At 54.1% G+C, this 23,081-nt stretch overlaps 1 protein-coding gene and 1 long non-coding RNA gene across 4 annotated transcripts in view; one reads left to right on the top strand and one right to left on the bottom strand.

Moving 5' to 3' along the window:
* SLC6A6 (solute carrier family 6 member 6) overlaps window positions 1-23,081 on the bottom strand; it is an 85,325-nt gene that overhangs the window by 31,329 nt on the left and 30,915 nt on the right. For 2 of the 3 annotated variants that reach the window (XM_077857693.1, XM_077857694.1), the window contains 3 exons: window positions 11,546-11,788; window positions 9,655-9,789; window positions 8,136-8,370 (listed from right to left, as the gene is read on the bottom strand). In XM_077857693.1, coding sequence (XP_077713819.1) covers window positions 8,136-8,370; window positions 9,655-9,789; window positions 11,546-11,788 — 613 coding nt within the window. Of the gene's footprint in view, window positions 1-8,135; window positions 8,371-9,654; window positions 9,790-11,545; window positions 11,789-16,274; window positions 16,480-23,081 lie in introns of all 3 variants that reach the window. The other variant, XM_077857695.1, reaches the window with a different exon arrangement.
* Window positions 526-9,210, top strand: LOC144289509 (uncharacterized). Its single transcript, XR_013357375.1, has 5 exons — window positions 526-1,235; window positions 2,661-2,971; window positions 4,272-4,331; window positions 4,981-5,080; window positions 7,194-9,210. It is a non-coding gene; the product is annotated as an uncharacterized LOC144289509 (long non-coding RNA).

The following is a 23,081-nucleotide window of genomic DNA, read 5'->3' as shown; positions in this document are numbered from 1 at the left end:
GGGCAGCATTCCTGTCCTCTCGTGGGAGAGCCCTGGCATCAGTGGGCTCCCCTCTGGCACCTCTGACCACCAGGTGCTCAGAACACCCCCAAGGCCTCTCTGGTTTATCGCATCTGATCCACGGAGTAGAGGTCATTGGCCCCATCTATGGATGGGGAAAACCGAGGCCTGGAAGAGTCAACCGTCCCCAGACACGTGGCCAGCGGGCGGCAGAGTTCCCACCTGCACCTCAGCCTGTCAGACTCTAAAAGCCAGTGCTCTGTGGACCCCACCACCACCACTCCCCCGCTGTCTGCTCCTCTGATAAACAGAGAGAATAGAGAATAGAGCCCAAATTTTAAAAAGACTGCCCAGTCCCCGCTATGGGTCAGGGTCCCCTGGAGCCTCAAGCAGGGGGCATCCCCAGGAGGCAGGCCGTCCGCCAGCCGCATCCCGGCTGGGGCCCTGCCAAGCACGTGGGTCTGGCGGCTGCAGCTGCTTTAGAACAAAAAGCCCTTCCCCGTGCAGCCTGCAGAGCTCGCACCTTCGGTGAAGGCCCAGGGCACCCGGGCAGCGGCCCAAGGCTTCCCGGTGAATGGGCAGCGTCGGGGGAGAGAGCGCCCTTCCACCCACACCTCGGCGGCCTGCGCCCCGTCCTCGTGCTCCCAGAGAGCCTCTCCCGCTCCCCGCACAGCCCCGGCTCCCTGCGGGCCTCGGGGCCATCGGCGGGCACCGCGCGTCACCTGCGGCGGGAAGCCCGTCCAGCCGGCCTGCAGACCGCGGGGCTGCCCATGCCGAGCAGGTGCCCGGCCTCTCCTCGGGGCGAGCGGGCCGAGAAGCCTGAAGCTCCAGGGCTCCGGCCGTGTCACCGACGCCCCTTCGGCCTCCTCCTACTCCTGTGCCGGGCGAACTGGCGGCGCCCGCGACAGACGGCCGGCGAGCCCTGGGCAGCTGACAGCCACGGAAGGCGCGGCAGGGAAACCGAGTCTCCCATGCTGGCCACGGTCTCCGTGACGCGGGGAGGCCTGTTCCCTGTGGCCCAGCAACGTCCACTCCCGGGCCTCTCCCGGGCCTCCTGTCGCGTGGGCAGCTGACCAGGGTGGGGGGTACCCCCGGCTGCCGACCGCGCGCTGTCGGTAGGAGCGAAAGACTGGAAACCGCCCAGACGGCCGCCAGCGGGGCCCAGCAGGCCCCGAGAGGACACGCAGTGGAAGGCTCCGCGGCCCCCGAGGCGCGGGAAAGCTCCCCGCGTGCAGGTGAGGGACGATATCCTGGAGATAAAATAGTGAACAAAGCGAGGTGAACAGCGGCTTGTGGCGTGCTCCTCATTGTGTTCAAAAGGGAAGGGGGTGGATGTCCATTTGTGCTGGAGTGCGCACAGACTATTTTTGGCAGGACATGCAAGACGCCGGTTGCGGCGGCTGCCCGTGGGGAGGGGGACCTGGTGGTGGGGACGCGGGGGAGGGGAGCTCCCTTGGCATTAGGTATCATTTTCCCTACTTGAGTGTTTTTCTCTTTGAATGTTTGATGTTTTTAGATGAATGACTCAACGTTTTTAATAGCACCTTTATAAAAATTATTTAAAATTCTTCAAAATGTTTGTAATGGGCCGTGCAGACGTTCTAGGAATGGAATGAATGTGTCTCATCCATCAGGGGTTGTCAAAACAGAGCCTGACGACGTGGGCCCAGGGCCAAAGTGACCGGCGTCCTTTCCAAAGATATCTTTGGGTAGCTGTGGAGGCCGGAGAGCGTGTGCGGCCATCTGAAGCTTTTTTTTTTTTTCTGAAGGGACCCAGTGCAAAGGACCCTCCACAAGTCCCTCCCATGTGGGGCTCCCATGGCCTCAGCCACAGAGCAGCAGGCAGGGATCCGTTGGGTGTTCCCGCTGTGGTGCATGGGAGGGCTCAGCAAACTACAGAGTGCTGTGCCCCAGAGGGACAACCATGGTGCACTGCCCCTCAGCAGTCTCCCAACCACCCCAGGAGACTGGATGTGACTCCAAGTCCAGCCACATGTCCCCAGCACTGCCACTACTCGTGTCTGGACCCCCCCATGGCTTCCCAGAGCTTTTTTAGTGGCTTCCCCACTTGTCTTCCTGCCTCCACGGTCACCCTCCCCTAAGTCTGTTCTCATCAAGAGAGAATCTGCCCAGACCCGAGGCGGGTCACACCCCTCCTCTGTTGCACACCCTCCCATGGCTCCCACCTACCTACCTCACAAGGCCCTCCTAACCTGCCCCATCCCTGTGGCCTCCCTGAATAAGGTGACCAAATACTCTCATCATTCAGACCGATTAATAAGGACACTGAGACATAGGTATATAAATGGGGCATGTCCAGGACAAGTTTATGTACCCTGAACCTCATCCCCATACGGCCCCTTTAGACAGTGGTCTTCTGAGATTTTCTCTGAATAGACAGCACATTCCTGCCTCAGGACCTTGAAACTGGTTGTTTCCTCAGTCACTTGTTATATGACAAGCCAACCCCCAACCTGCAGCATTTCAGGTCTCCGCTCAAATGCTACTTCACTGGGGCAGCCTCTTCTGACTATCGTATGAAAAAAGCATCCCCGGTCACTCTCCCTCCCTGGCCCTGCTTTTATTTTTCATCATTTATCATCGCTTTTATGTGACAATTATATTTGTGTTACCTGTTTAACATCTGTCTGTCTTACTAGAACGGCATCCCCATGGAGGCAGGGCCTATGTCTGATCGCTGCTAGATCCAGAACAGTGCCCAGCACATAGTAGGTGTTCAACAGACAGTAACTGAGTAAATTGATGAGACCCATTTGGTGGATGGGGAAACTGAGACTCAGAATTCACCTGAAACCACCCAGATGAAAATCAACCCTGGGCCTGGATCCCTTTTCCTGGTGCTGCCCTGGGGACCAGCCATCTGTGTGCTCGGTCCTACGCTGCCCTTCACGAGGACCCTCAGAATCCCAGGCTCCCCTGCATCGCTCATACAGAGGGAGGAGACCCAGAGGTGAGCTGCATTCTTGTCCAAGAATAGTAATGATTCATTCCAGGGTGGGATCCAAAAAAGAATCGCCTGGACGTCTGTTGTGAGTCGGCCGCCCTGCTGCCGTCCAGCCGGCACTCAGAGATGTAAATACGTCCTCCGAGTGGGCCAAATCGTTTCCTTTTGACTGCCGGCCAGCCATTTATTGGCCATGGCTCTTCCCTGGAGACTGGCGGAGGCAACAATTATAAAAGAGCCCGTCCGCCCTGAGCATGGGGCCACACAAGGCTTTCTCCACCGCCTCCTCCTTCCGACAGCTGCAGGGGAAGATTGGCTGAGCACCGCTTGTTTGCAAATATGACTCATTTCTTTGATTCTAATAAAGTCTAATGATACGTGCTGAGCTCCCGGGGGGCTTGGGAGGAACCAGGGAGGAAGGCATGGCTCCGGCCTGATGGAGGGCATTTGGCCAGATCTGGCCCCGCCTGTCTTCCAGGGCTGAGGTGAAGCAGGACCCTGGGGACGGAGTGAGGACCCCAGAGCAGGGACGAGCAGGATGAGGTTAAGCGGGGGCAGAAGCTCTGTTTTCCATCACAGAGCCACTCAGAGTCAAATTATCAAGCCGGCGTGAAATCACTGTCTCAGAGGCCCCGGTGGCTTCCAAGGGGGTCTGGATGAGGACATCTCACCAGTTCCTGCTGACAGTGGTGCTTTAGCATTGCAGATGGGGTGGGCATGGGGGGCCAGGGAGGCTCCATGCCGAGGGAAGACCTCGCGCGACCTGAGAGTGGGGTGTCTCTCTCTCTCTCTCTCTCACACACACACACACACACACACACACACACAGCATGATGTTACCAGTGACCGTGGACACAGACGTCGGAGGAGGTGGCGTCTGGTGTCGGGAGGTGAGGGCTGGGAGCTCTGTTGTATCTAGCTGCTTGTGTAACCTTGGGCAAGTCACTTAACCTCTCTGGTCCTCAGTGTCATACCCAACGAGCCATGATTGGAGGCCCTGTCCTTAGCACATCACTTGTCTTCGCCCTTTAAATCGAGCCAGACTATGAGGTGTTGGGACCATGCTATCCTCAAGGTTTAGAGAGGTGAGGTGACCATCCGAAGGTCACGCAGCTGGGAAACGCAGAGTCCAGAGGCAGTCAGTCTCCCTGCTCTAAGGGACCTGGAACATCACCCATGCTCCCAACTCTCTCCTCTAGTAAAACGAGAGAGGGAGAGGGCGAGCAGGGGTGATCAGTAAATTCCTTCCCCGCCTGGGGCCAGAGGCAGTCTTGCTATCATGATGCCTTGTTATCTTGATTCCCAGGGAGCTCCCAAACACCCAACAGGCATTGTTCTACCTCAAGGATCCACAGGTCTGCTGCAGGTAAGAGAAGCAGAGAGAAACTACGGCTGGGGCTGGGCCTGGGCTTTGGTTCGAGGGGCACGGAGACCAGCCTTCTGAGAGTATCCGCACGGCTCTGCAGCCCAACCTGCTACCGGTCAGTGACACCTCAGTAATGTCCCAGCGAGCCTCTCCGAAAGGAAACCCCAGAGCTAGTCAATTATAGGGCTGCTAGCTACTTTCAGGGGAAACCATATAAGCCGTTTCACCCCAAAGGGAACTCAGACCCACTGATGGCTAAACTCTCTGAGGCCCTCCATACAGTTGGTACTTAATGTATGTCCTAGTCTCTCTCCCACTAGTGTGTTCCTTGAGCGGTATCCAAGACATTTAACCATGTCACTCTCCTTCTTGTATACTTTCCATGGTTCCTCCCCCTTTGACCTTTGAGAACAAAGCTCCAACTTACCAGGCTAACATTCAAGGCTTCAAACCTTCCCCCGGCCCCATGTGTCCTACATTCTGGGCCAGACTCATGACTTACTATTCCCAAACACTTGTGTGTTCAGAATGCCATGCCTCTGCACGGGCTTTCCTTCTATCCAGAATGTCTTTTCTCTCTCCGGTTCAGCCTAGTGAGAGCTCCTATCCATGCCTCAAAACCCAACTCATAAGGCCCTCCCATTTGCAGATGAGGAAACTCAGGCCAGAGAGGGGTCGTTCACTTGCTGCTCCAGGCTACACTGTCAAGTGGATGCAGGCATGGAATCAGTAAGAAGAATCAGCATTCGGTGAGCACTCATCGTGTTGAAACACTCTCACCTAATCCTCTCTGGCTGAGTGAGATCATAGTATAGGAAAAGCCACGAGAGGGTTCTGAGCTGAAAAATGTCATGTGTGGATTCACAGTTGATTGCAGAGCTGCAAAGTAAGGTGGAGGGAGGAAAGTTCAGGGCTGCGGTCCAGGAGAGTGATGATGGGAGTCCCACGGAGGGTGGGAGGTGGGGGAGTGCCAAGTGGGACAGTGGTCATACTCTGGGAGAGCCTAGAGCACCTGCGACCTGGATGGGAGATTTGAGGCAGGCAGGAGTTTGGGTGGATTCCTATGTATTTCCCTACTTGAAGGGATTCCATGAAGATGAAATACAAATAAGAGAGGCAAGTCCCTGGCATGACATTCACGGGAGCCAGCTACTCCACAGTAGCTCTCTTTCCTTTCCCCTCTTGCATATGCAGGAGAATGGAAGGCTCTTGAAGGCCAGGGACTGGGAACTGGGCCCTTCTTCCCCGTAGGCTGGCCCAGAGCTGCACTGCATTGGAGCCCCCCACCTGACTCGCAGGCCTCTGCCTCCGCTCGTGCAGGGGGCAGGCCTGGTCTTCTCAACTAAGTCTGCATTCCAGGCACCTGCTCTGTAGACCCCAGTCCTCCCAGGGTTCCAGAAAGAGGGCGCGTTATTTGTGGATGTCCAGGTGGGCTCACCAAGCTCTGCTAGGACCCAAAGGCTGGAGTGGGAGGTGAGCCCCAGGCAGGTGGCCAGCGCCCTGTGGGCTAATAAGCAAGTCCATCTGGATCCTGTGGGCCCAGGCTGCCTGATTTCCAAAGATAAATCTGTGTTCAAGGCTCCCAGGCCAGGGAGGGCAGCTTGGGCACTCAGAATGGGGATTCTGCAAGGCAAGGAGCCCCGAGACCCCTCAGGAGGGCTGAGTGTAGGGGACAGGCAGGAGAAAAGGCATGGGAGAAAATGGGACCCCCTGAGGACCTCATGGTTCACAGGGGCTCCTTCCCAAGAGCCCTCAGGCCTATGAGAGCAGAGACGAGCAAGAAAGACAGCCCCTCTGCGATGGTGGGGGCAGGTGGGCCCTCCTTCTGACGGTCAGATCACTTGAGTTCCAAATGCCCCCAGAGGGCAGCTTTACCCACTTTGAGAGCACCAAATAAATAATAAGGCCACACATTTCTCAAGCGGCTTCTCAGGGCTGGCCATACATAGTCTCATTCAGTTAGGGCAGCTCCACAACCCTGGGAGGGCAGTGCTATGATCCCCTCAAGAACAGGTGAGGATATTTGGGGCCCAGAGGGGCAAAGCCTGCCCAAGCTACAAGGGACAGACTCGAAGGGTCAAGCCCAGACAACCAATCCATATGCCTGAGGCAGCAAGGTCCCAACAGGAGCCCAAGTGGCTGGTTGAGTGCCAGTGCCCTGGGAAGGGTGGGTGGTCAGGCTGTGCCAGGAACAGCCTAGAACAGACAGGGCTGTGGCTTCAGGCCCCATTCAAGTGAGAAGAATGAAGTGCCCACATTTCTTTGTCTGAAAACTCAGCTCTCCAGAGGGTGTGGCATAGAGGGGGTGATGAATGTGCTTGTAATGCACTCTTTGTCTGCAAGTGGAAAATATGTACACACAAAGAGCCCCTGTCCAAGGAGGCCTCAGGACTCATGAGCATAGACCAAAGGCTCGTATGTCAAGATAGGGACAGGGACCCCCTTGAGTGACCCTTGCCTGCCTAGGATTTCCTGGTCCCGACCCTCAAGCATGGCTGGGACCAGCCAGCAGGCCACCCTCTGTCCTGTGGGTTTGTTCCTGGTTCTAAGACGTGGGAAGACCCTCAGAAACGGCAAAGCTAATACAAAGAGGAGTACTGTCTCATGATGATGAGGGACCTTAAAACAGTCTCCTGCCCCTGGCTCTCTGCCTCCAGTTATCTCCAGGATCATGGGGAACACACAGGTTCCCAAGTTTAGTAGCTCATGAAGAGCAGAGAAAGTAATGCATAAGTGCTTTTGTGATTGGCCTCCAAGCACCGTGTTCAAAGGACTCCCCTGTATGTCAGCTAAGAGTCACCCACACTTCAGGTTTCCACATGCCACCTTCCTGATGTCTGTTCTATGTCTATATTCCTGTAGCCGCTGACTACGTGGTGGTCAACCGTGGAAATGGCCACAGTTCTCCACCTCTCACCTAAAGATAGAGAGCCTTTCTCCTCACCTCTCGAGTCTATGGCTTCCTTTGGCTGATGGGACATTAATGGAAATGATGCAAACAGAGAACTGAAAAGAACTCCCGCAAGGGGGCTCTCCCCTTCGTAGTTTGTGGAATGCTGGGTCGCCTGCGAACAAGCCTGGGATGGCCTGCTGGGTAATGGGCCCATGTGGACCAGTTGCCCCTGGCACCCCAGCCAATAGCCAGCTAATCCCCAGAAGAGCTATCCTGATGTCTTACAGCCGACCTACTCATGAGGGAGCCTGGCAAACATCGGAAGAACTGCCCAGCTAAGTTCAGCCCAAACTGCCCATCAGCAGATCCACGAGCCAGAGAAATGGAGGTTGTCGAAAAAGACACCAAGTCTAGGGGTGATTGTTACACAGCAAAAGCTAACTAATGCATATTTTTCACTCTATTGACTCACCTGGTCACTTGAGTAACTACTTCAGCTTCGTATACGCATTTTTCTCTGTACAATAACAGGTTTGATGTGCTAACTATATTTTGTCTAAAATACATTAAGAAAACTATATCATTTTCAGACAACAGAAGTACATATACCTGCGTATGGGTGTAGTAACGATTCATTCCCCTCATCTGACAGTTAAAGAAACTGAGGCTCAGAAAGGGGCAGTGACTTGCTGAAGGTCAAACAGCCAGTAAAATGGCAGAACTGGGATTCGGTTCCAGGCCTGTCTGAGACCAAAGGCATGGATTTATCTCCAAATCTGCACCCTCCTGCCGCCCACCACCCACCCCGAGATTGTGACTCCCACATCCCTGGGGAGATGACGGAGTAGGCTGTCCTCTCTGCCCCCACCCAGGCCCTCCCTCCTTCCTTCCTTCAGTGAGGCCAGCCTTACTCCCAGAACTCGGTGACAGGAGAAGTGAAGTTCTTGGTGCTGAGGGTGATCCACAGGCTTTTGTTCTTGCGCATCGTGTCTTCCATACACTGAGGCGTATTCCAGCTGTGGTTGCAGTGTGCCCAGGGCAGCTCCGATTGGAAGGACTGGAACAGGTAGTAGGTGGCCCAGGCCAGGATGATGACATAGTATATATTCAGGAGGGACACGATCACGATGGAGGCATAGCCGATGCCTGTGGGTGTGGGCAAGCAAGATGAGCATCAGAAGGGAGGCCGGGTCCACCATGGCCACATCGTCAACCCCACTATCCCTAGGCCTGGGGCCAGAAGGAGCCCTTCAACAAGGACCAGCAAATATTTGTAGGATGAATGGACAAGTGAAAATAATGGATGGTGTGATAAGCTGGATGAATGGAAGAATATATAGAGGAGGGATAGCTCAGTGAACGGATGGCTAGATGGATAGATGAGCAGATGGATGGATGGATGGATGGATGGATGGATGGTTGGTTCAAAAGACAGTTGGATGGATGGATGTTGAACTGATGGATGGATATCCAATTTGTTGATAGATGTACAGATGGTGATTGGTTGGAAGGTTAGGTAGATGACTGGATGGAGGAATGAGTAGATGAGTTGCTGGAAAGATGGATGGCTGGTCTAACTATTGACAAATGGAAGAAAGTTTATGGGATGGATGCACAGATTTATATAGATGAATGAATGAAGAGAACCACACATCCTCCCATCTCTGCCAACTATAGTCATAACAGGGATGATTTTATGGGTGCCAACTAGGTATCAGGCACAGGACTAAATGTTACAATAATAATAAAGCTACCATTAATTTGGAGCTTACTATGTATACAAAGCACTTTTACAGCGGGCAGCCCTGGTGGCGCAGCGGTTTGGCGCTGCCTGCAGCCCAGGGCGTGATCCTGGAGACCCTGGATGGAGTCCCACGTCAGGCTCTCTGCATGGTGCCTGCTTCTCCTTCTGCCTGTGTCTCTGCCTCTTCCCCCCCCCCCCCCGTCTCTATGAATAAATAAATAAAATATTTTTTTAAAAAAGCACTTTTACAAAGCTATGTCATTTTGTTCTCCTAGCGACCCTATGAAGCAAGCACACTATTTCCATTTTATAGATAAGGAGACTGAGGCACAAAGAGATTAAGTGACTATCCCAAGTCACATGAGTTTGAATAAGAGGAGGAAGTGGGACTTGAAACAATACAGACTCCTGAATTTGAGTGTTCATCTTCTGCACTATATTGCTGGGCAGCTGCTAGCTCATCAATCCTTCAATGACCCAGAGAGGTGAGAACAGCCAGGACGTACTGAGCAGCTACTGTGGGCAGCAGCATCACAGAATAATGTACCAACCGCTACCTTGTGTCAGGCCCAGTGCCAAGTGGACTGGTGTGAGGATCCGATGTACCTGGCAAATAGCAGGTGCTCAATAAAAATTTGCTGAGCTGATGAACACTGGGCCCCGGGTGACCTTTGTCTCATACTCACCGGAGAACAAGGGGCAGATCTTTTCCCAGCAGGTGATGCCTCCTTCAGAGGTGTACTGGCCTATGATTACCTCTAGGAAAAACACAGGCAGGCCGCCGCCAAACAGGAAAATAAAATATGGTATGAGAAATGCACCTGCAGAGAGAGCAGAGTGGGGTGAGGGTCAGGCTGTGGCTGTCACGGGGGCCGCTCCCAAGCCCTCCTGACCAATGAGATCCAAGAGAATGAGTGAGGGACAGGACAGATAAAGGCCAAACTCCTGGACCTGGGTGAAAATTCTCCAGGCCTTGCTCAGCTGTCCAGCTGACATCCTTTCCAGTGGGCCTTCTCACCTCCTCCAAATCCACCAGGTGCTTTTATCAGCTCTGAACCTTTGCTAAAGCTGTGCCAACTACCTGCCTGCCTTCCCCACATCCATCCATCCATCTCAAATATGACCTCATTGAAGCCCTCACCCCGAACTTCCCAAGGCCTGCTCAGGGCAGGCAGCTAAGAACTAGCAAGGAAGGGTACGGTGATAAGAAGCAAGAGGTGAAAAAAAAGAAGCAAGAGGTGGGCATTGGCTGGGGGTGGGAGCCAGGGGAGAAGTGAGGGCAAAGAGCCGGGGTGAGGGTTCCTACCTGTGTCCACTAATGGCTTCAGTGGGTCCATAAACCCTTTGAAACTGTGGGCAACTTGGGTCTATGGGTATGCTTTGTTCTGGGGAGCGTCTAGGGCACTCATCAGAGTCCCAAAGGCGCCTGAGACCTACAAAAGGTTAAGAAACCAGGCTCTAAGGCAGAATTTCCCAAAAGGTGGTTCTCTGAACTTGGGCGGCAGCAGCATGCCATCTGCTGCCATACAAGCCTCTGACTGCGACTGTCCCGAGTGCTGTGCCCCTGCCTGAGGCTCTTCAAGCCCTCTCCTGAACCAGAGAGAATGTCTCTGTCATGTGCTACCCGACTTTAATACCTCCAACAGGAGAGGATTCTAGCTCAGAGCCTTCAGCAGGTAAAAATAAAAAAACACCCACAAAAGCCAAAAGCAAAACAAAACAAAAAAACCCCACCGAAACCAAAAAACCCAAACCAGCCAACTAATCAGTCAGACAGGGACTTTACATTTTAAAAAATGGTCTTTGAAAGTGGTCAGTCAAAAGATACAAACTTCAAGGTGTAAATTCTGGGGACATGGTGTACAGCACGGTGACTACAGTCAAAGTGTTGTGCTACATACTTGAAAACTGCTGGGAGGGTAAGTCTGAAATCCTCATCACAAGAAAAACAGTTATAACTATGGGAGGTGATGGAAGGTAATAGCATAGTGATCATTTAGCCATGTACACATGTATCAACTCCTCACATTGTACACCTTAAACTGGCACATATTATATGGCAATTCCATACGACGGGAGCAAAGTTTTAAATTAAGATGGAAGAACTAAAAATAGCTTCACTGTATTTTTCTTTTCTCCTGGATACCTTTCTAATCATGGCCAGTGATAATGGTTTTCCATTTATGAGGGGACACAAAGCCTGTTTTTGAAGTACCTTTGGATTAAGTTAGAAAAAGCCAGAGCAAAGGCACATGGACGGGGCGGGGTTTGTGAAGGGGACGTGTGAATGCCTGAGGCCTGGGACCCAGGGCCTGGCCTCACTGCCTCTCTTCCGAGGGGACAGACCAGAGAGTCAGAGGGAGTCAGGAACCTGCCCGAGGTTGCACAGTAAGACCCTGGCAGGGTATCACTGGACTCTCGGTCACGTTCAGTTCTTGCCTCTGAAGTGAGCTGGGCTGGGGTGGGCAGGCGGAGGTCCGGGGGGCGGGGGGGCTGGGAAAGCGGGGTACAAAGAGGCCCCCACGGGCCGGCCCCTCCCTCTCCTCCATGACCACTCGCTCCCCTGCCCACACTCACCTCCACCATTTTTGTAGCAGAGGTACGGGAACCGCCAGACGTTGCCCAAGCCGACAAAGCCACCAGCCACAGAGAGCACAAAGTCGATCTTGCTGGACCACTTCTCCCTCTGAGGGGGCTTCCCCTCGGCCTCATCTTCAGGCCGGGTGCCTGGGCTCTTCCCTGGGGATGGCTTCAGGATGTCTTTATGAAAGTCTTTCAGACACTGCAACTTCTCCTTGGTGGCCATGTCCTCCTCACTTTCTGCGGGGGACAAAACAGAAGCCCACGTGCACTCAGTAAGGGATGGCCTGCTGTGCATCCTTGGCAATCTCTCTTCTCACCCATGGGCTAGCTCCGACCAGCCCAGGCCTGTGGTGAGGGGCCTGCATCCCATCTGTCCACTGCTCTGACAATATCCTGAGTGATTCGGGCCCCTCTAGGGGATCAGCGACCTCAAGATTCGGGAACTGATGGGCTCCATTCCCCAGCCACATGCTGAACAGAGGCACGGGAGCCCATGTCTGTCAGCTCCAAATGTCACACCTCATTCTGCCCCTGCAGAGAAGCATGAGGCTACCCCAACCCTGGCATCATCTCTACGAAATGTGACACACTCCGGACAATTCTAAGAAAACAATGGCTCCCATTTCTTTCAAGGCTCAGCACAGTGCCTGGCCACAGGAGGTGTTCATTCTGAGCTTTGAAAGAATGGGTCAATATCAATGAATAAGGAATGGGGTTTCAGGCTGGAACAGAAACAATATTTGAAAAGGTTTCCATCAGAGTATGGAAAATGGAGGCTTATGAAATATATTTGCAAGTCATTTACCAGTCACATCTCTGCAGCATAAAGCATAGGGATTTGCACTGTGAGGATTATGGAGGAATGTCAGTGAATCTCCATTTGTCCAGCCCCCCTGTCCACCCTCTGGCTTGCTCTAACCCCTGTACCATCCAGGCTCCCTTGTCCTCTCCCTGTGACTCCCTGTTGGGTTCAGTAATGGAAGGCCCCAGAGGAGGTCACACCTCCAAGTTGCCAGGAGCTGTTCAGGATCACCCTTAGCCCACCCCTGCTTGGTCCCCACCTTAGAGGAAGGCTGCCACCAGCCAGGCCAGAACATCTTCCTCTACTTCTCAGATCCCTGAGTCCTAACCACCCGCATTCCCACCTCGGTCCTGAGGGCAAGAGCACCCTGAATCCCAGCCCAGGGGGAGAAGGGAGACTTTGAGGGTTGACCCCCACATGGTGCGGGGCCGTGGAAGACAGCTAAGCTGGAGGTGTCAGAGCTAGTGGGCCTACTCCACCCATCTCTGAGCCTGTTTTATCTGCAGAACAAAAAGCTGGAAAGCAAAAGTGACCAACTCATAGCCAAACAGCCTGGGGCACCGCTTGTCTTTATGATCCAAACTGGTGGCCAGCAGTGAAGTAACCGAGAAAAGTGGAGTTTTCTAGGTTTCCTCAAGACACATGAAGGGCGTTGAGACACCCTGGGTTCACACTTCTTGAGGGAACCGTCAGCTGGACCCAGTGTGTCCCCATCTCCCGGGCACATCTGGGCCTGCCTGCCACCTGGCTCACGGGACATATCCAGTGGGGGTTTGAGTCGGCTTCATCTGAGTGCTTAGCACTACCTGACAATGTCTTGTTCAAGTCCTTGCTTCCTTGTGAACAGTCTCCCCCTCGACAAAAACAGAGGCTCCATGGGGACAGGGATCTGTCTCATCCACCGCCATGCCCAGAACCTGGACTGCAGGAGGAGAACTGATGCATAGATGGTCCCCAGGGTGGGATCTACAAGCCACTGCTGCTCAATATAAACCCCAGCTCTGTCCCCAACTCTGTGACACCAGCGATGTCTCAGCCTCTGCGGCCTGCATGGTGGAAGGTGGTGGTCTGGGCAGGCCGAGGTGGGGGCTGCCGGCGGCCCTGGGGTGTGCACACAGAGGATGCGCTGGCCTGGCCCCAGCAGCTGGGCCCACCGGGGCCTTGCTCTGAGGAGCAGAGGCAGAAAAGCACAACAGAATCCCCATTTCCCCCACGCCTCCTTCCTCTCCCTGGCTCGGGGTGGGGGACCCCGATTGTTTTGCTATCTGGCCATGAGCAGACCAAGAAAAGGCTTCCTGGAGCCGCCAGGCGCTCGCTGAGCCCTTCCTCTGTCTCCTGGAGCGCAGACTGGCGGCGGCATCCGCACAGCCTTTCTTTGCCCTGCTCCCTCGAGGCGACGTGGGGGTTCGGCCAGGCGTATGGCTACTGTAAAAATAGCCCCAGCGGCCAGCATTGTTCCAGCATTAATTTGTGCAGCCCCCGATGGTTATCTGAGCGGCCCATTGTGGGCCGGCTGGATGGGAGCATAATTGGAGGATGTGCGGCTTAAGTCCCTCCTAGTGAAGATGTTTTTCAGGGAATGACCCCTGAACCTCCTCACCAAGAGGGTCGGTTCCGCCCTTTCAGGCTCTTGCTTGGATCTTGGGCTGCAAGGCCCTTCACAAGGTCAGCCAGGAGGAGGGGGGAGGTGGCCCGCCTCTGCTCACACAGGCAGCTGGGAATAGCAAAAGTTGTCCCCAATAGCGCACTGCTTCCCTGAGGCTACCCTGAGAGTCCTGGCTCTGTCCTCTGGGCCCCGAAACCCACTGGCCAGGCTGGCACTCAAAGGACCCCGCAGCAGCTCGTGGATGGGGGTGGCAGTAAGTTCCCGGAGACCCTCTGCTCTGGGAGCTGGTCTCCCACGAGGCGAGACCTCCAGCCTGCTCCCCACTCAGGACCCGGTCTCCCCAACACCCGAGGCTGAGCCAGGATGTAGGGTGGGGCCTGAACGGGGCAGAACTGGAGCTGGTCATGCATCTGGCATTGTAGGAGTCTCCCCGCTCCCCATCCCGTGTATCCAAGGTTGTGTTCCTCGGTCACGTCACCTGTCCGTCCACGGCTGCCACAAATACAAGCCCACGTACTCTTCAGGAGCACACGGCCGGCAGCCATCCTCTGGCCCCCTCCTGCCAGATCATGGTGCGTGGCCTCACCCAGATTCACTCACAGCTCTGGAGACCAGATCCAGGTGCGGGCATCCCCCCCTTATTCCAAGCCCCTCTGGGGTGTCTGACCAGCCCCGCGCCTGTATAAGCCCACTGCAGAAAGCCCCTTGGCTCCTGCCTCCTGTACATTCCTGGCATCCACCCACATCTCTCCGTCGCCATGGCAACCACCACAGCAGCCTCCTTCCAGGTCTCCCTGCTGCTACCCCATACGCCCCCGCAAAACGTTCTTGACAGTGGCTGAGGGCAACGTCTAGAGCGTAATCAGACCAGTATGTGCCCCCCACCCCAGCCTTCCATCATCACGCCCAGAAGAAAACACAAACCTCTCACCACAAGCTAGGCCCTGTCGCCCCATTCTCCCTTCTCCTTGGGACACTGGCTCCACAGAACTGCTTTTGTTCATCCCACTCAGGCTCAGGCTGCCTGCACAGCTGCTCCAAGCCCTCTGGTGGCAGCATGTCACCTGTAGGAACTAGACAGTGAGCCTTGGTCTAGCAGCTGACAGCCACTTCCTGGCTGGGTGTCTGCAGGCAAGTTACTCAACCTCTCTGGTCCTTAGTGTCTCATCTGTAAGATGAGGATAATCATGCCCACCTCATAGGGATGATGTGAGGACTGAATGGGGAGAGGGGGGAGGATGCATGGAAAGTATTCAGAACAGTATTTGACAAGTAGCAAATACTCCTTAAATAAGAGCTGTGGTATTACTGCTACTCCTGCCGTAATCATCAGGTGCACCTTGACCTTGGGGTGTCTCACTCAGGGTGAGATCGGCAAGGCCTAGGGAGGCCAAGCGACACTCCTGAGGTCATACAGCTGGCAGTGACAGTAACTGTAATGTGCCTGAACCCTACCCCTCTGCCAGCCCGGCCCAATCTCAGACACCACCTTCCCTGGAGTACTTCCACGCCTCTCCACAGGCTCACGATGAAGCCCACTAATTCCCACCTGCCACCCCACCGTGCAGTAAGCACTTAGGAGCAAGCCCCCCCCACCCCACCCCGGCTCCCCAGGCGTTCTAGCAGCCTGCTGCCTGAAGGCAGCCGCTAAGAGCTGTTTTCCTTGGCGCCAGGCCCAGGGCTATTTTGTAGCGACCGTGATACATAATTCCCCATTTTAAGAGCTTCCTCTTTGGTTATTACAGTGACAAGCGATTAGGCTCCCTCCTAGCCCAGTTGAAATTCTCCTTGTCTCTCTGTTCCAGAGGTCATGGCCAGAACTTGCTGTGCCTGAGGACCAACTTGCAGATCACCTGGTCGGCTTCGGCACGTCCCTGGGACAGATTCAACCTGGTGCAAGCAATGCTGTGATTTATCAGATGTGCCTTGGCTTCTGCCCAATGTATAACTACCAGATTTTTGGTGCTTCCTTTGTGTGGAGCTGTCACTAAATTCTACTTACTCCTCTAACAGCCTTCTTGTCGAAGGGGTTTTTTAGTCCTGTTTTACAGATGAAGGAAACTGAAGCTCAGACGGGGAAGCGAGTGGCCTGCCTGAGGCCAGGCACAGAAGTCAGAATTCCCAACTTGATCTGCCCAGTGCCTTGGGGACCAGAGCAAAGTTTAGGAAAGAGGAGGCATCTGCACTGTTTGCAAATGGAGATGCTGAGGCCAGAGGGAAGAGGACTGCAGAGGTAGAGCACTGTAGGGCTGGGGACTGAGTATCCTGCCTGAGTCCTGCCCTCCCAACCCCTCTGGCCCCAGGTGCCCACACACCAGCCAGCTGGATCTTGAATCAAGTTGCAGATGCTGCTGTGGCTGCCTCCCCCAGCACCTGCCACCTCGGTCCAAGGCTGTGGCGAAACCAAGCTCTTGACTCTTTTTCCTGGCTGAGCTGCCCAGAAGCTGGGAAATTCTCACCCATCCCTGCAGAACTTGAACCTTCTCAAGTAAAAACAATCAGCTTCCCACAAGGATTGCTCTGGAAAAGAACAATGATTTAAATCTTGCACTGTCAGGACTTAACCACTCATGAGCTTTTATCAGGTTTTCGAAATAAGAAGGCAGGTACTTTGCTGTTTCCTCTCTAGAATACCTCCCATCTCCAAAGTACCTAGCCCTCAGTCAGCCTTTAAGATCCATCTCTGGGCCTCACTGAACAGTCAGTGTTTCTCAGTGAACCTCTGAGGGTTAGGTAAGTGGCTCCCAGAATCCCAAGAGAGATCTAAATGACCCACCCATTTCACGGGTGGGGAGACCAGAGACCTGGACAGCCCTGCCCTGAGAACAGGGCTATATCCTCCCCTTTCCTCGTTTCCCGGTCCACTGCAGAGCCAGGGTTCTGGGCTCACTGAGGCCACAACCCAGCTGTGTGACCTGGAACAAATAACAACCTCTCTGTGTGCCTCATTAGTTAAAAGAACCACCTCATAGGGATTAAACAGGATGATGCCTGTAAAATGTCCAGCACAGGGCCTGGTACATACTCAGTGATTAATAAATATTAGTGACCGCTGAAGAAAATAAGCTGCCCACATTGGAATTTTATTAATACTGTGTGGTAGGCATCATATCCTGAGTGTTTTAAAAAGAAGAGAAAAGCAAGCTGCCTTTATTAAGCATTAACTACAGGCACGTTTATTTAGCACTGTGCAAAGTGCTCTGCAAGCATTTTCTCAGTTAACCCCCTCTACGGGAGCCATTACCATCCCCGTTTTGCTGACTCGGCCTGAGAGGTGAAGTCACTTGTCCAGAATCACACAGCAAGTAAAAGGCCGCTGGAGCTTCAAATGGCTCCCCGATCTGTTTCAGCCTCAATCCCATGTTCTCCAGCACTCGGTTGTTTTGGATCACCTGCTTTAAGCAAGTCGGCAAAGTGAAATCAGGCCTGGTGCCTTTAAGTCAGCTTCAAGCCACTGGACTGGACACATCAGGGAAGTAGGGGAAGGCGAACAGGGAAGTGAGGAGCCACAGGACACAGCCAGGGCCAGCCCGGGGCCCTAGGGACCGGCTAGGTGGGCTGACGAAATGGCATCGGTAGCCAGGACATGTGGCACTCCGGACCATGAGGCTTCCTCCAGCGGGCAGGAGAGCCTCCCAGACTTCTCTGAGAGAGCTCATGGTGCTCCTTCAAGCACTGTCCACAGGTTCCAGGCAAGGGACAGGCTCAGGGAGTAGAAGGGCTGCGATCAATTAGTAATGCCTGCCAAGGCCATGCTCCTTAGGGACGATGCTGGCCCCAGGAAGCATTTGAAAATTAAGCACAAAAATAAATAAACAAATAAATAGACACCAAAAGCCATTCGAACAAATAAACAAAAGCATGAAGTGTGTTGGGAGCACTATTTCACCCTGCACCTTAAAGGTAGCTGTTTTTGAAAAGAAAAGTAGAAAGTAATCAAAGAAAGGCTTTTCGACTTTTCCATAAAAAGGTACACTTTTAAAAGATTTGATCATTTGGGACCCCTGGGTGGCTCAGTGTTGAGTGTCAGCCTTTGGCTCAGGTCGTGATCCCAGGGTCCTGGGATCGAGTCCCACATTGGGCTTCCCATGGGGAGCCTGCCTTTCCCTCTGCCTATGTCTCTGCCTTCTCTCTGTACCTCTCATGAATAAATAAATAAAATCTTAAAAAAGAAAAAAGATTTAATCATTTGATTGAATCATGTGGTCTATATCCTTCTATCTTGTTTACCTGTTTGTATCTTGGGATAAGTCGTGCCTGAAAAATCTCAAGGGCCCGGCAGGCGAAAGACAAGAGTACAGCGGGGAGGCAGGGAGGCCTCGGGGAGCAGTAGGGCCTGTGGCGAACAAATGGGAGCCTAGGTTCCAGCCATGGGCGGCTCTCCTCGGCTCCAATGGCCTTACCCAGTTTTCTAATTTCTGAAACATTGCGTGGCCCCAATACAAACTGTTTGGCTTCTTTGGTCACACCATTACCCCAGGTCACCCAAAGTGGCCACAGCCAAGGGCAGGGCAGGCTTGCCTGGAGATGCTGACCAGCCCGGCCTCGCAGGCCCAATGGCTCGCCCCAGTGAGGTCATCCAGGAAGTCTGGCATTGTTTTGCCCGGAATAAAGTCAAACAATGAGCAACCACATTCTGATCCTAGTGAAAGTGAATTCTGTTTGGGGAATTGTTTTTAGCCTGACATCTCTGGGGGACAGGGCTTGTTATCTACCTGGGGTTCCGCGCCTGTGGGCCAGGTCTTCCCCTCTCCTGATCTGACTGCAAACCCTCCACCCCACAAAAATGCAGGTCTCCCCTCAGAGCCCCTCATTTCTGCTGAGAGCACCTTGCGTGGCACATGATCAGACCTCAACCCACGGACAAGTGTCAACTTCTCCCCAAGCCTCACGGAGCCTTCCCTTTCACAGATCAGGATGTAAAGCTTAGAGAAGGGGAAGATGTGGCCCAAGGCACATAGCCACAAGGCAGTGGGTTGGGATTTGCACCCAGATCCTGATTCCATGCTCCTAGAGGCAAGGTGACCTCTGGATAGGGACCTACCAGAACAAGTCCTACTTCTTGATCTGCGGTTTACAGAGGAAAAAGTGGGTGAAAGTGAGCAGGTTTTGCATACAACTGGCCTCTGGGACGACACTGGCAGGCAGGATGTGGGCCCAGTTACAGCTACCTTATCCTCGTCTCACAAAAACATTTACAGGTAAAAGGTCTGAGGACTAGGTCCAAATATTTTTCTTATCTCCTCGGATGTGGCAGGCACTGACCCAAAGCCCAGAGAACCACAGGCAGCCAACAGAGATGAAACAAAAAGAGGACATGCAAATGGTGGGGGTGGGGAGAAGGTGCAGGGCTGGGCCCAGGGAGGGGCTGAGGGGTGGGGGCGGGCCGGCTGGGCGGGCTCCCGGGGGTGAAGGCAAGCGGGGGCATTCACCCCGCGCAACACAGAGGCACCCCTGCACGGGCCAAGCAGGCCACTGAGTCAGGGGAAAGGGCATTGACCTAGGAGTCATTGACCCTAGTCCTAGGGTCTAGTTCCGGTTCCACTGGGTCACACAGCCCAAGTACTGCCCCTCTGCACCTCGATGTCCAGGGGCAAAGCACAGCAAGGGTAGCTCTGGCAAGCAGGGCCTACTGAGTAAACACTTATTGATCTACCCTACCAGGTGCCAGGAACTGCTCTAGGAACTAGGGGCACGGACGTGAGCCCCGAGTCGCTGATGTTCCAGAAGGAGAGAGAAACATTTACAGGACCAGCATGTAGAAGACAATCAAGCGGGATGCGATGGAGGTGACAAGGACCCAGGAGCCAGGAAGGCCCCTCTGAGGGGGTAAAAGGTTTCATAATGGCAGAAGCTCACGGAGGACTGGACGCGGGCAGGCCCCATTGTTAAGCCTTTTCAGGCATCAATGAGACGTGAAGTCACTGGCCCAAAGTCACACAGCGGGGATCTGAACACAGGCAATGGGCTGCAGGGGTCCATGCTTTCAACCACACTGAAACTGGGGTCTGTGGGGCAAACATCTGGGCAATGTTGTTCTCAGAGCAGGGAACAGCGTGTACCAGGAAGGTCACAGGCCATGGTAAAGGAACAGAGAGAAGTCCAGTGCGGGTCAGAGAGCAAAGGGAGGTAGGGCACAAGATGACCTAGCCAGGAGGCCAGGTCTGGAGGCCCGACTAAAAGCTGGATTTAGCCAGAGGCCGGTGGGAACCCCTGGAGAGTTTTGTGCTGGGCCAGGACTCAACCATTTGGCGACAACCCCTGCTTTCTCCTGACTGCCTGCCCGACCCCTTCCTTCCACTCTGGAAGGGGTTTGAGGGCCCATGCTGGGCTTTTCCCTGTAAGCTGTTGCTAGTGAGGACTTCCTAGTGGGCGCCTGTAACTAACTGGAGTCCTTACCCCCAACACCCGGGAGCCACCCAGCACCCCCATCACGTACCAAGTACCTGCAGGACTGGCTGAAGGGGGCCACTGTTCTTTATGAAAAGGGATCAGCCAAGGATGGGGCCTGGAACTCCTTCCCCTTGGCCAAGAACTACACCACCAGTGCCACAGAAGACAATGCCCTGGTGCACGGAGTCTGTACCCTTACCGCTAGGGGTGAAGCCCGTGGGTTTGGGAAAAACAGGGTCAGCCTCTGATGCTATATGACCTCAAGCACTTACTCACCTGGGGGAAAGGGCAGGAAAAGCCCCACGGGTCCCATGGTAACCAAGCATGACCACCCTGCTGGCCCAGGGCCACCACAGGGGGATACAAGGTCACCTTTCCGCCCTCCAGGTGCCAATCTCCAGAGACAGGGGAGGGGTTCGTTTTGCCAAAGTAACACAAAAATTATTCTACAAGTTCAGGAGGACAGGAGTATGCATCTGGTCCAGGGCAAATGGAAGGAGCTCCAAGGAGCAGGCCCCCGGCACGCTCCGGACTGGGCCCTGCAGCCTGGCTGGACCTGTACTCCCAGAGAAGGCTCGGGAACAGTCCGGCCTCGTGGATTCTGTGTGGGCGGGCTGAGACCCCAGATGCCACCTGCGTATAGATTTCCAGCATACGCCACCACAGCCAAAGCTCAGCCGAGCGAGAGGAAGCGGGGAGAGAGGGGAGGGCCGCCATGATGTGTAAGGGGGTGCTCAGGGGCCTGTTTTGGTGCGCAGGGCAGTGAGTCAGCAGGCAACGGCCTCCTGGCACTGACTCACCAGCCACAGCCTGTCACTCTTGTCAGCTTCCCCACCACCCCAGCCTTCAGCCTAGTTTGGCCGGAAGTGGGGGTGGGGTAGGGTCTACCATGGTCCTGAGGCCGGCTCTGCAGAACCCAGGAGTATTTCTGGAGCTCACAAAAAAAGATACAAAAAAAAAAAAAAAAAAAGAAGAAGAAGAAGAAAAGAAAAGCTCAGTTTCCATTTCCTCAGACTTCCCCTTTTAAGCTGTAAGAACCCCAAAGCCGCCCTCCTCTCACTGGTAGTGAAAAGCTAACAGGGCGGCCCCTCCTTAGCTCTACAGAAACTGGAAAGAGATAGGCCCTCAGTGACAAGGCCAGCTAAGGGCACACCAGTGGCCCAACACCCACTCGGAGCCAGTCACCTCCAAGTCTGTCACCAGGGCTCTGTCAGAAGTCATGTCTCCATGTCTTCATGGAAACAGCCAAAGTACTCTTTGCTGGGCGGCTTGGGACAGCATCTCAGCCTCAGCGTTACCATCTGTAGGATGGGCATAACATCCCATCTACAGGGCATGAAGGCTCCTAGCTCATTAAATATATGTAAACAAGGCCCCTGCTATTAGTTCTTCTTTTAAACATGTCTCCACTCAGTGAGGAAGGAACTTCTTCCTTCCTAGCTGCACCCATACTTCACCTTCCCTTAGAAATTAAGCTCCAGGGACGCCAGGGTGGCTCAGTGATTGAGCGTCTGCCCTCGGTCATGGTGTGATCCCCGAGTCCTGGGATCGAGTCCCACATCAGGCTCCCTGCAGGGAGCCTGCTTCTCCCTCTGCCTGTGTCTCTGCCTCTCTCTCTGTGTCTCTCATGAATGAATACATACAATCTATAAAAAAAAAAAAAAAAAAAAACAACACTAAAAAAAAATTTAGCTCCAGGGGAATTTGGTGCCTGTGGAACAAAGAAGCATGAGACTTAGCAAGACAACAGTGATGATCAACGAGCCATGTCTGCTGCCCGCTGCTGGTGCTCCGTTTCAGAGCAAAGGGGCTGTGGCCTGGAATGTTCTCCATGTATCTGAAAGTCAAGTGTCAGGTCTCCTCCACCATCCGAAGCCCACCTGAGATCCCCAGGGGCAACCGAACCACACACCTACCTCCAGGCTTTCTCATACTTCCATGCCTTGGCTCATTCTGTTCCCCTAGTCTGGCACTGTCCCCTGAGTAACGCACAGGCTATCCTCAAGTGATCCCCCAGGACAATGGTCCTGAGTCCTCCCCAGTGTCTTCCTTGGGCTCATGGGTCACACCACCTCTGGCCCCAAGCTCACCAGCCCAGATTATAATTGTGTGCTTATGGTCACCCAGGGCCTGCTTCCTGACACCCAGTAGGAGGCCCAGCACTATAGACGATTGTCAGAATGCTTAAGGCTCACAACCCTGGGGACACTCAACACAGGAGTAACTAGGTGCTACCTTGGAGCCGTGAGGATTCTTCAGCCAGGTGGAGAACACTGGATGGCAGCAGATGTTTAGGACCAGGCAGGGCTGCCGACAGAGTAAGGATGAGTCAGACATCCTCTCTGCTAGACAAAGAGGGGATGTGTCCCCGGTATCTGAGCGGGGTTCTCCCCAAATGTGCAAAACTCTACAAAGCTTCTCCCTCTTTCGATAGATGAGCCCTAAACCTTTAGGAAATCAATTTTCATGAAACCAAGGTGTTCCTGAGCATCTTCCAAAACAGATCTTCAAGTGTGTTCTCCTTGGTCTCCTAAAGCTCTGTCAAGTACTACTAGAGGGTCCTTGTGGATCCCGCACAAAAATTGGAAGGCTCGGGACACCTGGGTGGCTCAGTCAGTTGAACGTCTGCCTTTGGCTCGGGCCATGGTCCCAGGGTTCTGGGATCAAGCCCGCATGGGGCTCCCTGCTCAGCAGGAAGTCTGCTTTTCCCTCATCCCCCTCTCCCCACT

Source organism: Canis aureus, chromosome 19 (genome assembly GCF_053574225.1).
Source record: "Canis aureus isolate CA01 chromosome 19, VMU_Caureus_v.1.0, whole genome shotgun sequence".
NCBI lineage: Eukaryota > Metazoa > Chordata > Mammalia > Carnivora > Canidae > Canis > Canis aureus.
The sequence above is the reverse complement of the archived record's forward strand: the minus strand, read 5'-3'. Positions and strand labels throughout refer to the sequence as shown.